The sequence below is a fragment of the Cydia fagiglandana genome, chromosome 9 (assembly GCF_963556715.1).
Source record: "Cydia fagiglandana chromosome 9, ilCydFagi1.1, whole genome shotgun sequence".
Lineage (NCBI taxonomy): Eukaryota > Metazoa > Arthropoda > Insecta > Lepidoptera > Tortricidae > Cydia > Cydia fagiglandana.
This window is the reverse complement of record NC_085940.1, coordinates 1,893,810-1,910,437: the sequence shown is the minus strand read 5'-3', so window position 1 is coordinate 1,910,437 and position 16,628 is coordinate 1,893,810. Positions and strand designations below refer to the sequence as shown.

Sequence of the window (16,628 nt, the reverse complement as noted above, 5' to 3'; positions counted from 1 at the left end):
AATACGCCAACCTATTTGAGACATCTAAATAGTCGCGGTACTAATCACCTGTTTGGCTGTTTAATGGGCCTGTGCCTTCATTTGATATGGTCATTTCAACTTTTAAAAAGTTTGGAACTCGACAAATAATGGAATTTGTATGCAACATTGCAGTCCCAAAATCGAGACTGCAATGTTTTTAACTTTTTAATTTTTGACTGACCATAAACTACGCGCTAAGCGACCTATTTTTTAGATGGCAAAGTCGACTTTGCCGTCCATTTTTGAGAAAATTATCTTAGCGTGATTATCAGTGTTCGGCAAACTTGGTGCCACGCGGGGTTAATGACCTCAATCATTATGCTAATACGGATATGCCGTGGGAATTCCGGGATCCGTGTTGTATTACTTCCTTATTCAATGTTTCTAATATTAATAGGTTAATGAAATTAAATTATATTACAGTATAATAAATATAATAATGAATAGCGGTAATGGTTTTACAATACCTAGGTAAACACTAAGCAAATAAACTTTAAATCACAACATGCGAACTTAATGGTCCGAGGAATATAAATCAACATATTTTCTACTAGAAATGGGTTCTCAACCAATTTCTTATCTTTAAACTAGAAAAGGATACAATTGACTAATAAAGGGACATAGTTTGCTGTCTCTTTCGTCCTAGTTTAGTTTAGACGGAAACAATAGAAATTCCAACTGTGACCTTCGACAAGCCAGGTAGTCGGGTAAATGGTTGTTTTTTACTTTAGATAAGTTTATTATTTTAAACAATACTATATTTAACACGGGTGCACAAAATAAGAAGACAAGTATGACTTATAATTTATACGGGAAATTGAAATAATACTCGGTTAAAGAGTATGTTTTTTAAATAATAATGATTTTTATTCATTTTCATTTACAAATAAATAACACTTAGGTACTATTCTAATACTCAAATTACTTTTTCGACCAAGATCGCGGCGTTTATGTCATGTCCATATAAATATCGCGGCGTTTATGTCATGTCCATTTCTAGTAGGAATCCCACGGCGTGGCACCAAGTTTGCCGAACACTGGTGATTATTATCAAAAGGAATTTATTATATATAATTATTGCAGTGGCAACATTGTCTTACTTTTTTTGGTCTTGAATTACGTTTTGCAGTTTAGGTACCCAACTAAGTGTGTTTTGTATCTTATTCAGTGCGGCTACCATGTGTTGACATTACATGTTTACGATCCCATAGAAAAAGTTGTACAGTATGACCTACCTAATCACTTCGAACAATATGGCTAACGGTCCAAAAATGACCCTGTATGGCCTTTATTTATAACTTTATCAGACATTGTCATTTGTCAATATTACATACAAAATAGCCAGGGAGGCTCGCGAGCCACAAGTGAGAGGTTAGCGGGCCGCATGCGAGCCGCGGGCCGCCTGTTGCCGATCGCTGCATTGAAATGAGAGTCGGGCCACAGAATAAATAATTGTACTAAGTACAGAATACTCACTCTCTAACAAAACGCGTCTGTTACGTTCAGCACAGATATGGCCGCTAGGTGGCGACAGCGCCACGCGCGGCTTATGGCAAACCCCAAAACTGGGGCCGAACGGATGTACTTTTAGCTACCTGTAGCAAAGCGACGAAATCGCGGAGTGAGACACACCTGGTCGGGCCTTCAATATTGAGAGGAAAGGGGCGGCCGCTTCTCTCCATAGTTACGTAGATCCCATTTTCCTCATTATGGAAAACATTTGTAGGTACATAATTTTATGTACATAGGTGAGAATAATATTAACCTTAGCTATGCCACTACGTCTGACTTTTTTCGAATTTTTGATTGTTGTAAAAATTAGGAGCGTAAAACAGATTTCATACAAATATAAAATATTTAAATGCTCCTAACTTTTATAATAACTAAAAATACGTAAAAAAATAATAATCGTAGGGTCCAGGGATGTTGCGGATGCAGATTTTTGACATCCGCGGATGCAGATGCGGATATTTAAAGACTCACATCCGCGGATGCGGATGCGGATGTCAAGATTTGGTAGTTAAAAAAGGACAAATATAATTATATTATACTTATGTTGCACAATGTAGGTACTATACTTTTAAAAAAGCAAAACATGTTAATGTCAGGTTCTATGTGATTCTATTTCTTAAAATTAAACAAAAAATATATTCCTATAAGTAAATTGATAAAACATTGAGTTACTTAAATAAAAAAACAACAAAAAGTTAAGAGAGGACATTATGTTTATTTTTGATAGCCAAAGATAACCGTGGAGTAGACAACCTGCGATTTATAAGCTCGCTCGGTGAATACTCGTACATTGGACAGGGTGCTGTTGCGGCTGCCGCGCTGTGCCGCGACGCTTTGCGAAGTCTGCGTCAGCCGCCACAGTCACAGCCTCCTGAGCGTAGTAGCGAGGAGGTGGGACAGTGGCCTAGTCAGGAACTGGGCCTCGCTTCACAGACGCACAGCTGTCTCCATGCTCAAGACAGCGAGCGAATGATCACCCCACACGATGGGGCGCGACATGCAACAGTCTCAAAAGCAGAAATGCAGACCTCTCACATCCTTCCACAAGAAGGGCGTCGAGTGATTTACCTACCTATTCCTCACTTCTCTTAAGTTTAGGCACTAAATATAGTTGTTTAAGTATTTTCATATTACCTACTAACAAACTATGGACACATATTCGTCTGAAATAAATGCGTTTTTCTTTGTATAAAATCTCGGATATAAAATGGCCTTCGAGTATTAATCCTCTGTGCAATTGAATTATGTGGCCAGGCTACAGATGCGATTTTTTCACAGTGTAACAGCTAGAATTTTAAAATGAATTATACAATATTTCTGAAAAGTGCAGCACTAGTTGTTGCTCCACCGCGATACTATGTCAGAGATCATATAATACTAGTACTATGTTTACCTTTTCATGCAGCATGCAGCAAGCATAATCAACTCTAGGATCTAGGACCTTAGGTGCGACGATCACATACACAGATTATTCTGACCTTAATTACCAATAATTCGCCTCATAAAATAAATGTAATGATATCCGTCAAAACGATATACATTGCAAGTTGCAGTTGATTAACAGTCGCATCACGGGTCGATAGCGAAATTAAATGTTAAAATCATCAATTATAATCATCTTTATTTGTGTTGCAAAATTTTTATTTTAGATTTTGAATCAAATGATGACTTCTTAGATTTACAAAAATCGTGAATCTTAACTTGAAATAATTTTCTTATCAAAAAATCAAGATGAGTTGCATCGTGATAATCATCAGGAATTTCGGTATTATTAATCAAATTTGTAATCAAGTTCCTCTCGTGAATGAAGTCCATTCTATTATTAAACATTGTAAGCAGTCGATCGACTAATTGTAACAAGGAATCAGTAGGCGATTTTAACGTCGGTGTAAGCATATTGCTGTATGTTTTGTTAATCAATAATAATTCCCTTTTATCTAATAAATCAACTTCATTCTTGAGCAATACTTGTTTACAGATTGAGCAATCAAATTTTTCAACGCACACCTTGCCCAACCAACCTGCAAAATATACAACCGAACATGTTTCCAGAGTTATTTCGTTCGTGGATCCTGGTATGTTTTCAGAGGCTACTATTTCTGTAACAGAAATGGTAGCTCCTGAATCGGAAGGACCAGCAATAGCTTCTTCGCTTTCAATACGGTGTGTTGAAATTGAAGACGCTATTTCTGACCCTTCAAGTCGTTGTGTATTCGGTTGGTTGGTGGTTGACAAAAATGTGTCATTATCTGATTCGCAATTTGTATTTTCTAATTTGATTAAATTGTTCAGTAAATTTGATCGGAACATAGCTCTTAAACTTTTTGATGTTGGATTTCGATTACACCCACCTCTAATTCTGTAAATTCCGAACAAATTTTCGATCACGTCTTGATTTAATCTATTGGTCATTAAAAAATTTACCTCGGTGCCCTCAGAAAATTCTTCGGCGGAGAACTGAAGAACGGCATTAATTGTTTGCTGCATACCCTCGAAGCAAGGGGGGGTTGTCAATGTAATTAAATTATTTTTTCCCATCATCTTTTTTTTTCAAATCAGCAAATATTTTTTTCCCTTCAATTAAGATTTCGTATACACGTGATTTTTTATTGTTAGTTAAAGCGCATTTGTATGGATTTTTATCGAATTTATTTTTTGAATCATTGACATGCATTACAAAATCAGCTGTGTTTTTTGCCGTGTCGATTTTCAGTTCTCCGCTATCTATTGCCGTGATTATCGCTGCACCGACCGAGTGACTCAGAACTTGAGTCGCAAGTTTAACTTTCATTTTTTGAAAGTTATTCGGTTTGAGATGCACCGGGGTTAATTTTCTTAATGATTTACTTTTATTATCTTTATCAATATTGTACACCTCAATTATATCTTTAAATGAAATTTCATTTCCATTTAAATCAAAATTATTATCAATCAAATTATTTCTTATATTTTTAATCAAATGAGGCACATCATTAATTGCAAAAATCTTGTGATCATCAATAAAAAAGAAAGGATCGTCTTTCGTTGCCCTCAAAGTTTTAATTGCCTTTACGTTTGTGGTGGCTTGGTCACACACCACGACTTTAGGCAACAGCCCACATTGAAATAATTTATTAATTACAGATCTAATCAAATTAATCAAAATATCAGCAGCAACGGGTTTGTTCGAGAGAAAATATGCCAGAGGGATTTTCCATTTAGTGTAAATTCCTCTGGCAACAAACACCAGTGCACGCTGGGCAACTTTGGGGGAACGGTCACCTTCACCAAAATCTTCAAAACCTTCAATCATATCAAATTTCATTGTATAATCTAAATCAACCTTAATGCTCATTTCATCGAAACATACAGCGCATGCTTTGTCTTTAATTGATGAATCAGCAAACTTATTCCTAATATTTTCAAATATATCATCGTTTAGTCCGGGTAAACAATCGGTGGCTTGTAACCACTTCTGGATGGTGGTCGGAGCAGCTAGTACTACACCTTGCTTTCTCAAATGATTATATGCGGCTGGGGATTTGTAAAAAAGTGACATACAAAATTTTTTTTCGGCCTCGGTCCACTGTTGCTTATTGCTTTTTCTTAACTGCATCTGCGTCAACACCTTCGATGCATCACTTTTAAACTTAGTAGCACTTAAATTTATGAATTTCTTATTTTGGATTTTTTTCTGCAATCTTCTATACTTCATTCTTTCCTTCTTCAACATTTTTTTGGTATCTTCAATAGCAGTTTTTAATCTTTTACAATTCGGTGTGTCGCTATCGGCTGGTCGCTTGCGTTTTTTCGGTGTCGTAAATAGTTCTGTGTCATATAAATCGCCTTCGTCCTCATTTTCTTCACGATTTTTAACACCAGGGTAAACTTTTTTTGGTGTTAATACTTTAAATTCTGTCGGTCCTTGGCCTAGAAAAAGAAAATAGGTACATAATATTGTAACGAACCGCGATAGTTATTCATGAAATATAACTATGGAAACGGATCAAATCAATGGGATTCAGTTTTTCTTTAAACATATTAAATGTCTGACTTTGGCCATAACTCAATTTAAATGGAAATATATGAGTGCCTATTTTAAAGTGATACTTTTTAGAATGAGGAATACTTATATGAACTAAATTGTCCATTTTTTATTTAGTACAAATCGCCACTGTGACTGTAAAGGCCAAAATTGTCCTAAAAAATACATATACTTAATTTTCATTTATTGTGCAAAAATCAGTTTATTTGTATGAAAAGGTAGAACGATTATTTTAACAATTTTTAAGAAAAAAAACCGACTTCTATGGGCCCGGTGAAAGATTATGGTAGATGGTGCACTATGTAGAAAAGGAGGTAAAACCAGTACTTTCTAGTAGCATTTCGTTTCCGTAAGGGTCGTAGTTCTAGCCTAACCTAACCCACTTCTCTGATAGCAGTTCGGTTCTGTGAGGATCGCAGTTCGAACCTAAGCAAACCCACTTTTCTAGTAGCATTTCGTTTTTGTAAGGCTTGCAGTTCTAACCAAACCTAACCCACTTTTGTTCGGTTCTGTGAGGATTCGAAATCACCAAACGTGTACTATGCGTTGTTGAAGAGTTCTGTTTTGATCATCATCAGCAGTTCCACTTCATCAAATGCGACAGTTTTTAGGATTCCGTACCCAAAGGGTAAAACGGGACCCTATTACTAAGACTTCGCTGTCCGTCCGTAAGTCCGTCCGTCCGTCCGTCCGTCCGTCCGTCCGTCCGTCCGTCTGTCACCAGGCTGTATCTCACGAACCGTGATAGCTAGACAGTTGAAATTTTCACAGATGATGTATTTCTGTTGCCGCTATAACAACAAATACTAAAAACAGAATAAAATAAAGATTTAAATGGGGCTCCCATACAACAAACGTGATTTTTGACCAAAGTTAAGCAACGTCGGGAGTGGTCAGTACTTGGATGGGTGACCGTTTTTTTTTTGCTTTTTTTTGCATTATGGTACGGAACCCTTCGTGCGCGAGTCCGACTCGCACTTGCCCGGTTTTTTATTAATGTAAATGCTTGATTTTATGATGAGAATATAGAAAATTCTATACGTACGCCTTTAAGATTTGAGGAGTTCCTTCGATTCCTTATGGATCCTATCATCAGAACTCGAGCTTAACAGAAATGTGGCTTAAAAACTAAACTTGCTTAGCAAACATAACGAAGAGGACAAATCGCCAAACGTGAACTATGCGTCGTTGAAGAGTTTCGTTCTGATCATCATCAGCAGTTCCACTTCACCAAATGCGACAATGAAAATGCTTGATTTTCTGATAAAAAAAAATCTCTATACGCATGCATTTAAAATTTGAGGAGTTCCCTCGATTTCTCATGGATCCCATCATCAGAACTCAAGCTTGACAAAAATGTGGCTTAAAACTTAACTTGCTTAACAAACATAACGAAGAGGACAAATCGCCAAAGGTGAACTATGCGTCGTTGAAGAGTTCCGTTCTGATCATGATCAGCAGTTCCACTTCATCAAATGTTACGTTTTTGAATGTATATGCTTGATTTGTTGATAAAAACACAAAAATCACTATATGTATGCCTTTATGATTTTAGGAGTTCCGTCGATTCCTCATGGATCCCATCATCAAAACTGGATTTTAACAAAAACGGGACCAATATGTATACATATATATACAATCAAAAAAAGAATTTTCAAAATCGGTCCAGTAACGACGGAGATATGGAGTAACAAACATAAAAAATAAATAACCGGGCAAGTGCGAGTCGGACTCGCGCACGAAGGGTTGCGTACCATAATGCAAAAAAAGGCAAAAAAAGACGGTCACCCATCCAAGTACTGACCCCGCCCGACGTTGCTTAACTTCGGTCAAAAATCACGTTTGTTGTATTGTATGGGAGCCCCACTTAAATCTTTATTTTATTCTGTTTTTAGTATTTGTTGTTATAGCGGCAACAGAAATATCATCATCTGTGAAAATTTCAATTGTCTAGTTATCACGGTTCGTGAGATACAGCCTGGTGACAGACAGACGGATGGACGGACGGACAGCAGAGTCTTAGTAATAGGGTCCCGTTTTACCATTTGGGTACGGAACCCTAAAAAAAAACATGTATCCAACCGAATTGATAACCTCCTCCTTTGGGATTTGTAAGTAGGTTAAAAATTAACTCTCCGTCCCTAAATTATACAAAAACGATATATAACTTGACCTAGTTGCTAAGAGCATGAAGAAATATAGCACAGATTGGACCTGGGGAGTCGACCGTTTCCCCTCTCCGCTCCTTTTTGGTACACGGTACGAGTACATTATTTGGCAACAAAGGTATGCAAGGCATCTAACACAACCAATAAAACCTCCATGAACTTAAATGGGAGACATATTTCAATCCATGAAGAATCTTCAGATATACTTACTTATTAACGTCAATTAAGTTAAGTGTTGGGTTGCCTATAATTATATGCCCACTTCGATTAACAATGAAACTATTTTTCCGTGAATAATTTTTTACTTAATAACTTATAAATCACATTTACAAATAATGTGAAAACAACTACTTATATAAAAATCGAAAAAAATTATAATTTGTTTATTTTTGGATTTCATACAACGTTGAAAATTTTCAAAGTGGTTGAGCACCCCCTTGTAGTTGAGATAAAATTACAAACGTGAACCACCCTAAAGAAGGACGGCCTGTATGCATTAGTAAGAGATTTTTACCTTGTTGCCACAAATGGATTTTTTTACAAAAGATATATTTTATGCAATAGTATATTCTGCATTAAATAACAAAAAATTTATCTCACAAGTATTAAAAAAAAAGTTTAAAAATTAAAAATATATTTTTAAGCCTTTATAAACAAGTTACTATCTTAATTTTTTTTTTCAAAATGAACTACCATTAGGTGCATGTAACATCCAAATTTCAAAACAATAGAACCACTAGTTTAGCCACAAAAAAAATAAAAAAAAAATATTGCCAAACCAAAGGGATTCTAGGCTTGAAATTTGGTAAAACGATATCTTATAATAAGACAAATAAACGCGCCTAAGAAAGGGCATTTCAGCCAGGGGCAGTTTCACTATGGGATTGTGGCTAGACCCTTTCGGGCATCTTTTTTCACATTTTCAGCAAAGACACTGAATAATCATAGGTAATCACAATAATCACATACCTTCTGATGTTGATGCAACTGGTGAGTCTGGGAAGTTCTCTGTCGATTGATCTCCTTTGTAATGGACAGGTACGGCTAACTTATTCAATCTTTTACGTATACCATCTTCCTTTTGAATGAACCGCTTTTCGAAATGATCAATGCAGATATATTTGTGTCCAAGAGCATTTCGAGACAAGTGGGCAATGGTCATGTTACCTGAAATTTATGAAATGTATTTAAAATTATTTGTTTTGCACTAGTGCGGAAATAAGTACTTTCCGTGCCTATGTCAAAAATTTAAACCGCCATATGTACTGTAAAACGTTGTACGATACACGTGCGAGTAAGTAGGAATATCACTCCTTGAGGTTTGCATGATATGGCTAGTGTTCGCTATTAGGCAGATCACGAAATGGCGGCCTTTCATGATCTCTCGATATGCCCGATTTTACGATCTGCCGTCGTCATATACACGGTGGCTAAAAATAACTGCATTCGATTTATACGAAGTATACCACTTTCTTAGGAGGTCACATTCTGAGTTCGTCACTTTCTGAGGTCGTCATATTCTGAGCACGTCACTTTCTGAGAATACCACTTTCTGAGGACGTCACTTTCTTTTCGTAGCAAGATTTAAGCGCGAACAATAGATAATCATGTTAGCTGTACGGCATAAGGCCACTTTTATTTATACAGGGTGACATATCGACGTTGCTACCCGGATTTTTGACATTTGTGGCAGCTGGTGCAGTTTGTGTCCAAACGGAACCTTAAGAGTGCTTAAGACATTTTCCCGTTATAGTCTAATTAATAGATTCGTATTTCCCTTCAATTAACCACTAAAAAAAAACATCCTGTAGGTATATGTCATACATAAAATCGACCGTATGCCATACAGCTGATTGCTGATAATTCCATTGTTTGTGCAGGTATACGCTTAAATCTTAGTAGGAAAAAAATGACGTACTCAGAAAGTGACGTCCTCAGAAAGAGGTGTTCTCAGAAAGATACGTACTTAGAAAGTGACGTATGTACTCGGAAAGTGACTTGGAAGTACGAAATCAGCATGTGACGTCCTAAAAAAGTGACGTTCTCAGAACGTGGCCTAACTATAAGTGACATTTTAAGAAAGTGACATAATCCGCCTAAACCAAAAAAGGGGCCAGCAAAAATGTATAAAACAGCCAATTTTTTTTCGCGATTTCGGGGTTGATCCCATAGTGAAAGTTGCTCAGTATAATCCCAAAACTTCACTGGCAACGGGAATGCAGTTATTTTTTAGCCACCTTGTATATTTTATTCTTATATCATATTTAATATTGATTTAGAATAACTGTTATTTTTTTTTGTAATGGTGATATTGAACAACCTATGTTATTTATTTAAACTTTATCACACCATTAAGATAATAAAAAAAATATATTTGATACAAACTTTTATCATCAACTCTAGGTACAGTATATTTCCACAGACAACTAATATTCATCGAGACAATTCTAACAACTCCAAACAAAATTAGGTTGCATTGTTATAACACAGAGTTCCATTAGCCACCTCCTGTCTCCATCATCAGATCAGCTCGATAGAATCATAATATTATTCACATTGTCATCCATCTTACATATGTAACTATACAAATTTTCAGCTTCATTGGTAACCGGGAAGTGGGCCTAACTTGCAAGATTTGATTACAGACGTCTCTTTACACTACACAGACAGCAATGGGGCAATGGGACAAGTGAAACTAAATAAATACTTATGCTAGGCAAACCTTGTGTCAAATAGCAACAGAGATAGGAGTTATTAAATTACAAGATTTTTTTTACTGGTATATGTAAATATTAATATAAACCAACAAAAATATTATATAGTTATATTATACTAGTTATTTGCACATAGCATAACCCCTGGTAGCCAAGCGGTAAGAGTGTGCAATTTTCAATCCGGAGATTGCAGGTTCAAACTAGTATTATATGACCTGTGCCTGCTTGTACCACCTTGTACCAATGAGTTTTTTGGAATCTATGTAAGTGGCTCTTCGTTGAAGGACTCATATTATTTTCATATATTTATTCATAAAACATACCTACCATTCTTTATATCCTGCTACCCCAAGGTTGTCTGGAAGAGATCGCTTACAGCGATAAGACCGCCTGTTGCTACCATTATTTACACTGTAAATCTGTTATTGTATTTTTCTTTGTGGTGCAATAAAGTTTATTTACTTACTTACTTTTTACTCAATTTTTTTTCTACAAAATCAACTACATTATGAGAATCAGACTAATCCCAGTAAAGACTAGTTTCCCCTCTGGATTGGAAAAATCAGTAGGAAGTCACTTTCATCAAAACTAGTGCCTATGCCAATAGTTGGAATTAGTTGCCAAATGTACATATTTAATATCCACATAAAGCCGCTACATCAAATTTTATTTTTAAAATATGTAATATTAAATTTGGTGCTTGTAAAACTATGTATGTATTTGTAAACCTGATTTCCTAAACATCTATCCATGTGTTGAATTGTGTTTCATACTTAAAGTCAAACTGCTCATATATTCAACTATACTTGATATTTTCCAAGACAAAAGTAAAATTTCAAAATGCAATGGATTGGAACACCTTTTAATTGGCATCTACACAACAATACGCAATATACTAAGTTACTAACATTATTTGTCTCTGTATGCATGTAATATTTATTACCTGTTACACAATAAATTATAATACATACATATTTCCGTACTTGTGGTCCATAAAATAACTGTAGTATTATATATACCTATCTACTTAGGTACTGTACCTCGACCTGTATATATTAATAACATTCAACCGACCAGTCTAGCCTAGTGGGTAGTGATCCTGCCTATGAAGCTGATGGTACTAGGTTCAAATCCCGGTAAGGGCATTTACTTGTGTGATGAAGCATATATATGTTCCTGAGTTATGGTTGTTTTCTATTGTTTATTTATTTATTTATTAGAAATCTATATATGTAAATATTTATATATTTTATACATCAATATCTGAATACCCACAACACAACCGTTTTAGAGCTTGCCGTGTAGGGCTTAGTAATTATGTCTAAAAATGTCCTATAATATTTATTTATACCTACATTATGATATGATGTAAGTAATTCTGGATGGGTCAAAATGTTAATGACAAAATATTACTGCATTAAATTTTATTCCCTAGTTTATTTTGTTATGAACTTTTACAGCTAGCGTTCTATCTGGGGCAAATTACAATCCACAGTGGCATCATAATACTTACAAACCTATGCGAATATAATCAGATCGGGCATATTCAGTCAAAATAACTGATATTGTGTTAGATAACAGTTGAAATGGTTCTCAATATATTTTTATGAAAACAAAATCAGTTTAGGTATATTCTATATCAATAGACTAATATGTACTGACGTACTGTACGTTGTCAATACAGCGTAAAGGATGACTCACGTTAGACCGGGCCGTGTCCGAGCCGGAGCTTCGTTTACTATGGAAAGTACCACGCGATCACCGATCAGCCGTCATAAAAAATTACATGTCGGACGCCCAGGTCCGGGCACGGCCCGCTCTAGCGTGAGTCATCCCTAAACTGTAAACATTTTTAAAAGCAATTTTAGAATTGGTTGTAGGAAAGATAAATTTAAGAAAATAGAAAAATCTTACCACAATTGTCAATCCAAGTTTGCAATCGAGCACTGTCGCCAGTTGGGAAGTGGAACATCGACTTCTGACCGATCATGGTCTTACATTGGTAATACGAACACGTGGGTGGCATTCTTCTGCAGCACTTCTGTTTTCAAAACCCTTCGGCGTATACAAATCGTCACGAATTTTCGAGAGTCCAAATCCAAGCCAGGTCGTCGTGATTGCAGTAATTGTCGGAGTCCTATTAATTGCCAGTCGCGTATATGGAACGTCCGTAAAAAGTCCGTTTGAAAGCCAAGTCGTCGTTTGAGATTAAGGGAAACTAGTAAATAAAAAATTAAGGTGCGCGTTCGACTCGGAAACCAGCAAGTTGAGCAAGTGAAAACTTGGATTGTGTTTACAAAGTATTCACGCGTTTTGATAATGCAGTAGTGAAAGACATCGCGCTTTGCGTTTTTAATTTGTATTTTAACATCAGGTAGGCCTGATGAAAGTAGGCTTTAAAACACCCATTTAGATTATTTGTATTCACCGGTCACTTTTTTACATTTTGTGGTCATTTTCGTAATTTATAACTTATATGTAATTGTTTGAAATCAAACATCACATCATGTCTTAAAACGAGAAACAAAACGCAGGATAGATGGATGGAACGGAACGCACACACTCGTCCCGTTTTGATGATGTAAACATACCGGAATCGTGGTGGCTCCATCTAGTGACAATATTCAATATTATTTGGCTAGCCTCATAACTGTCGCGTGCTGTTGCTCATGTCGTAGACGATCGCAATATAGTTGTAGCAACTTGTAGTTTATAACTTTCTAAAATAATGCATTGATTTCGTGTTTTTATTGATGCTTGTATTTAATTTATAATGTTTTTAATTAATGACACCACAGATGAAACTTAAATATCACTTAATCTGTAGGATAAATATTTCGTAATGGTCGATCGTGACATATAGCGCCATCTATGATATCGATTTGAAAATAATTATAAGCCCTTCGAGATGGGAGGGCATGCCTAAGAGTAACTATTACAACGGCACAAATTACAACAAGTCAAAGTCAACAAGGCATTAAGTACATAAAGTCAGATTTAAAATGTCACTTACATTTTTGAAGCTGCTATATATTTTAAAAATACGATACCAAAGGCTAATGAAGTAGCTGAATAAATCCGCAGCGAATATTAAATTTTTTCTCCCTACGAAAACAGAAGGAAATTTGCAACATTTCTTTCTTCATTTAAATTTTAAATACGATATTTATGAGGAGAAATTAAGCAATATTTTCCCTCTTTTATCACCACTGCATTTTGCGGCCGTTTGCGTTTGGAAATGAACTTAAAAATTTAAACACTTAATCAGATGATCTAAATATTTGTGATTTTTTTACAGACTACTTTAGGATTATACGAGGTTTATGCCATTATTGTTTTTGCCTATTCGCGATTCTGCACAATATGAATTCCACACAACTTAGTTTGATCAGTGATCACATGCGTAATGTTTCAAACTACGAGTCTACTAAACTTTTATTTTGCCGAAAATCCTAAGAAATTTATTTTTTTCTAATTTATGCTATTTAATATTATACGAAAAAATGTGGGAATGCACTTACAAACTTACTTATTAGAACATTAGAGGTAGTTTAAGAAAATATTTAATAATAATTTTTTTTTATGAAAAAAAAAATATTATAAAAATACATATATGAGTATTTATTAATTCAATTCATTTTAAATTATTTATTAAATATTTCACTTTGTGTATGTTGTATAAATCTCGGGATCAATTAAAATTGTTAAGGCAGAGTTGGCATCGGGGTCGGGGGGTAGTAACTCGAGTATCCTTCCTCGGTGAATCATGGCGTCTTGCTTGGATTTATGATGTTTTTTGCCACACCCGTCCGGTCCGCGCGTAATATACTGCCCCGCATTTTAATTGCTGTTTTCTCGACTTTCCTGTGCAATTTAGCTGTTATAATATAAGTTTTAATTTGAGAATGAAGAGGCTATATAGGTATGTTGGAATCTTGAACTACACCTTCTGTAACCTAGTTGGTAGTGATTGAGTCCCGATAAGGACTCCTGCCTAGGAATAAAGACTCCGTCAACAGTTTTGTAAGTTTTATCTAGATACTAAAAGAAAATAAGCGTTATTGTATGGCGTAGCTAACCCATGAAAAGATAAAGAAGGAATCTAGTTTGTTTTTGATAAAAAAAATTGAGTAGACTCAAAAGAACTCAAGCCTCTACAATAGAATCGTGTTTCTAAAGGGGCTGTCCATAAATTACGTCATTTCAATTTAGGGGGGGGGGGGGTCTGAACATCGGATGACGGTAGCATGACGTAGGAGGAAACGGGGTCATTCGAAGCATGATTTTTGGATGATTTTAGGGGGGGGGGGGGTCACAAATCGTTTTTTGTCGATTTGTGACCCCCCCGATGACGTAATTTATGGACAGCCCCAAAATTGAAAAGACTCGAGTTAATTACACGAGCCTGAAAAATATAATCGAGTCTCAATTAGGATTGTTCATTTTTTTAAGACCCCCATTTAATTTTATTTTCTGAAAATATAGGTTAATTTAAGATATCAATTTGAATGATTTAGTAATTCGTGGCTCGGTTGAATATTTATAATTTATTGAAAATATGAGATACGACTTCTCGTAAATTACACGTCTGTTTAAAAACCTTAATATCTCGAAATGGTTTTCGAAATAGAACATTTGAAAAAAAATGAACAATCCTAATTTAAAGCACTCGACTATTAACCAACATAAAATTGAACTTAAAAAATAGGCCGTTTGGTATATATAAGCCAAAGTATAAGCCTTCAGGCCAAATTTGACATATATTTATATAAGTGCGTCTCGCCCGCGCCAATAGGTGCATGTACGAACTAGTACGAGCGAAATGCACGATATTTTGAATGACATCAGTTAAAGACATTCTGATATCAGTGTACGTCCAAATTGGCCTGCTAGTCAACGCAGCGATAAATCGGTTCCCAAGGCACAACGTATGTAATTTAAACGTTCAAGCCGAGGCCGCCACGCCGTGATATATTAGGGTATAATGGCTTTATTTCAGCCGTTCAATAATGGCCGGCATAGACACACGTCACGTTCAAATTGAAACTTTACTCGTATGGAATACGATCGAATTTAATTTGCTGTTTGATGCGAAAGTTCAGCATTAATTGGTAATGAAAAACGAGTTATGTTATAGAGCCATACATTTGAGTATTAATGTCTTGCACAATACTAGTTCTATTCAATAATTAATTGTTATAAATAAGCAGGGCAACTACTCGTATTTGTATAATATTTACTTGTATACACAAATACTCGTATACTTCTTACTAGCTCTTCCCCGTAAATTCGTCTATGTGGATTTAGTAATTTGGGTAGCTAATTTTTAACTATGTAACCCACGAGTTCTCCTCGTTCATTGAAAACTGTTTGTTACCTTATTATGGTTGACTCACGCTAGACTGAACCGGGTCGGGCTGAACTTCCGCGCTTTTCTATGGAAAGCACCACGTGCTCAGTGTGATCACAGATTAGCCGTCATAGAAAATGACATGTCAGACGCCTCGATTCGGGTAGTAGTTAATCCTTAAAAATTTGCTAAAAACATCTGTATAATAAGTAAACCCGACTTTCGAACCTTTTGTTTTTTCTCCCTCCTTCATTAAAATAAGTAAATTTAAACAAGTTCTAACTTTTAATAGCTAAGCATTAAGATGTTTGGAAGTTTGTATCTGTTTGTAAAGATCGTTTTTAATTAAGAAAAAGGCGGTGAAGTGGGAAAGTTAAGGAGGGTGCCTAATGAGTTAGATTGGACTTGGCCCCGGATTCGATTACATTTCGTCAAATTAACGCTCACGGCGTCGTTAGTGCAATACCCCGGATCGGACTGTTATTAAATTCACATTAAATAATAAAACCAAAACCACACTTATTTTGGTAAGTAATTAAAATATTGTTAGATCAAATTTAGTTACCTATGTTGTGTGCACTGAGAATTATGTCAGTTTTGTTAGATTGCACAGTGTTTCGTCTAGAACAAGCTAGGTGGACAAAAGTCGTTATCAAATTATCTCCAATGAGTCATTAGATATGATAAACAACATGTTGAAACCCCCAAACCCATTAATAGATTATGTCTAACTTTCTAATTTTATGAGCCATAGGGTGCAGAAGTCAGCTAATGAGGTAAGTGCAATTGCACAATTTAATCAGTTGCAATTTTGTGATGCGTTCAACGACATCTCTTAC

General features: G+C 35.6%; 2 protein-coding genes across 2 annotated transcripts in view; both read right to left on the bottom strand.

The window, feature by feature from the left end:
* The window catches only part of LOC134667637 (uncharacterized), a 37,991-nt gene extending 25,358 nt beyond the window's left edge, over positions 1-12,633 (bottom strand). The window contains exons 1-3 of the mRNA XM_063525062.1: positions 12,354-12,633; positions 8,695-8,892; positions 4,655-5,442 (exon numbers count right to left, since the gene is read on the bottom strand). Coding sequence (XP_063381132.1) covers positions 4,655-5,442; positions 8,695-8,892; positions 12,354-12,465 — 1,098 coding nt within the window. The 5' untranslated portion in view covers positions 12,466-12,633. The remainder of the gene's footprint in view (positions 1-4,654; positions 5,443-8,694; positions 8,893-12,353) is intronic.
* The window catches only part of LOC134667210 (thrombospondin type-1 domain-containing protein 7A-like), a 226,772-nt gene that overhangs the window by 104,686 nt on the left and 105,458 nt on the right, over positions 1-16,628 (bottom strand). The window lies entirely within an intron of this gene.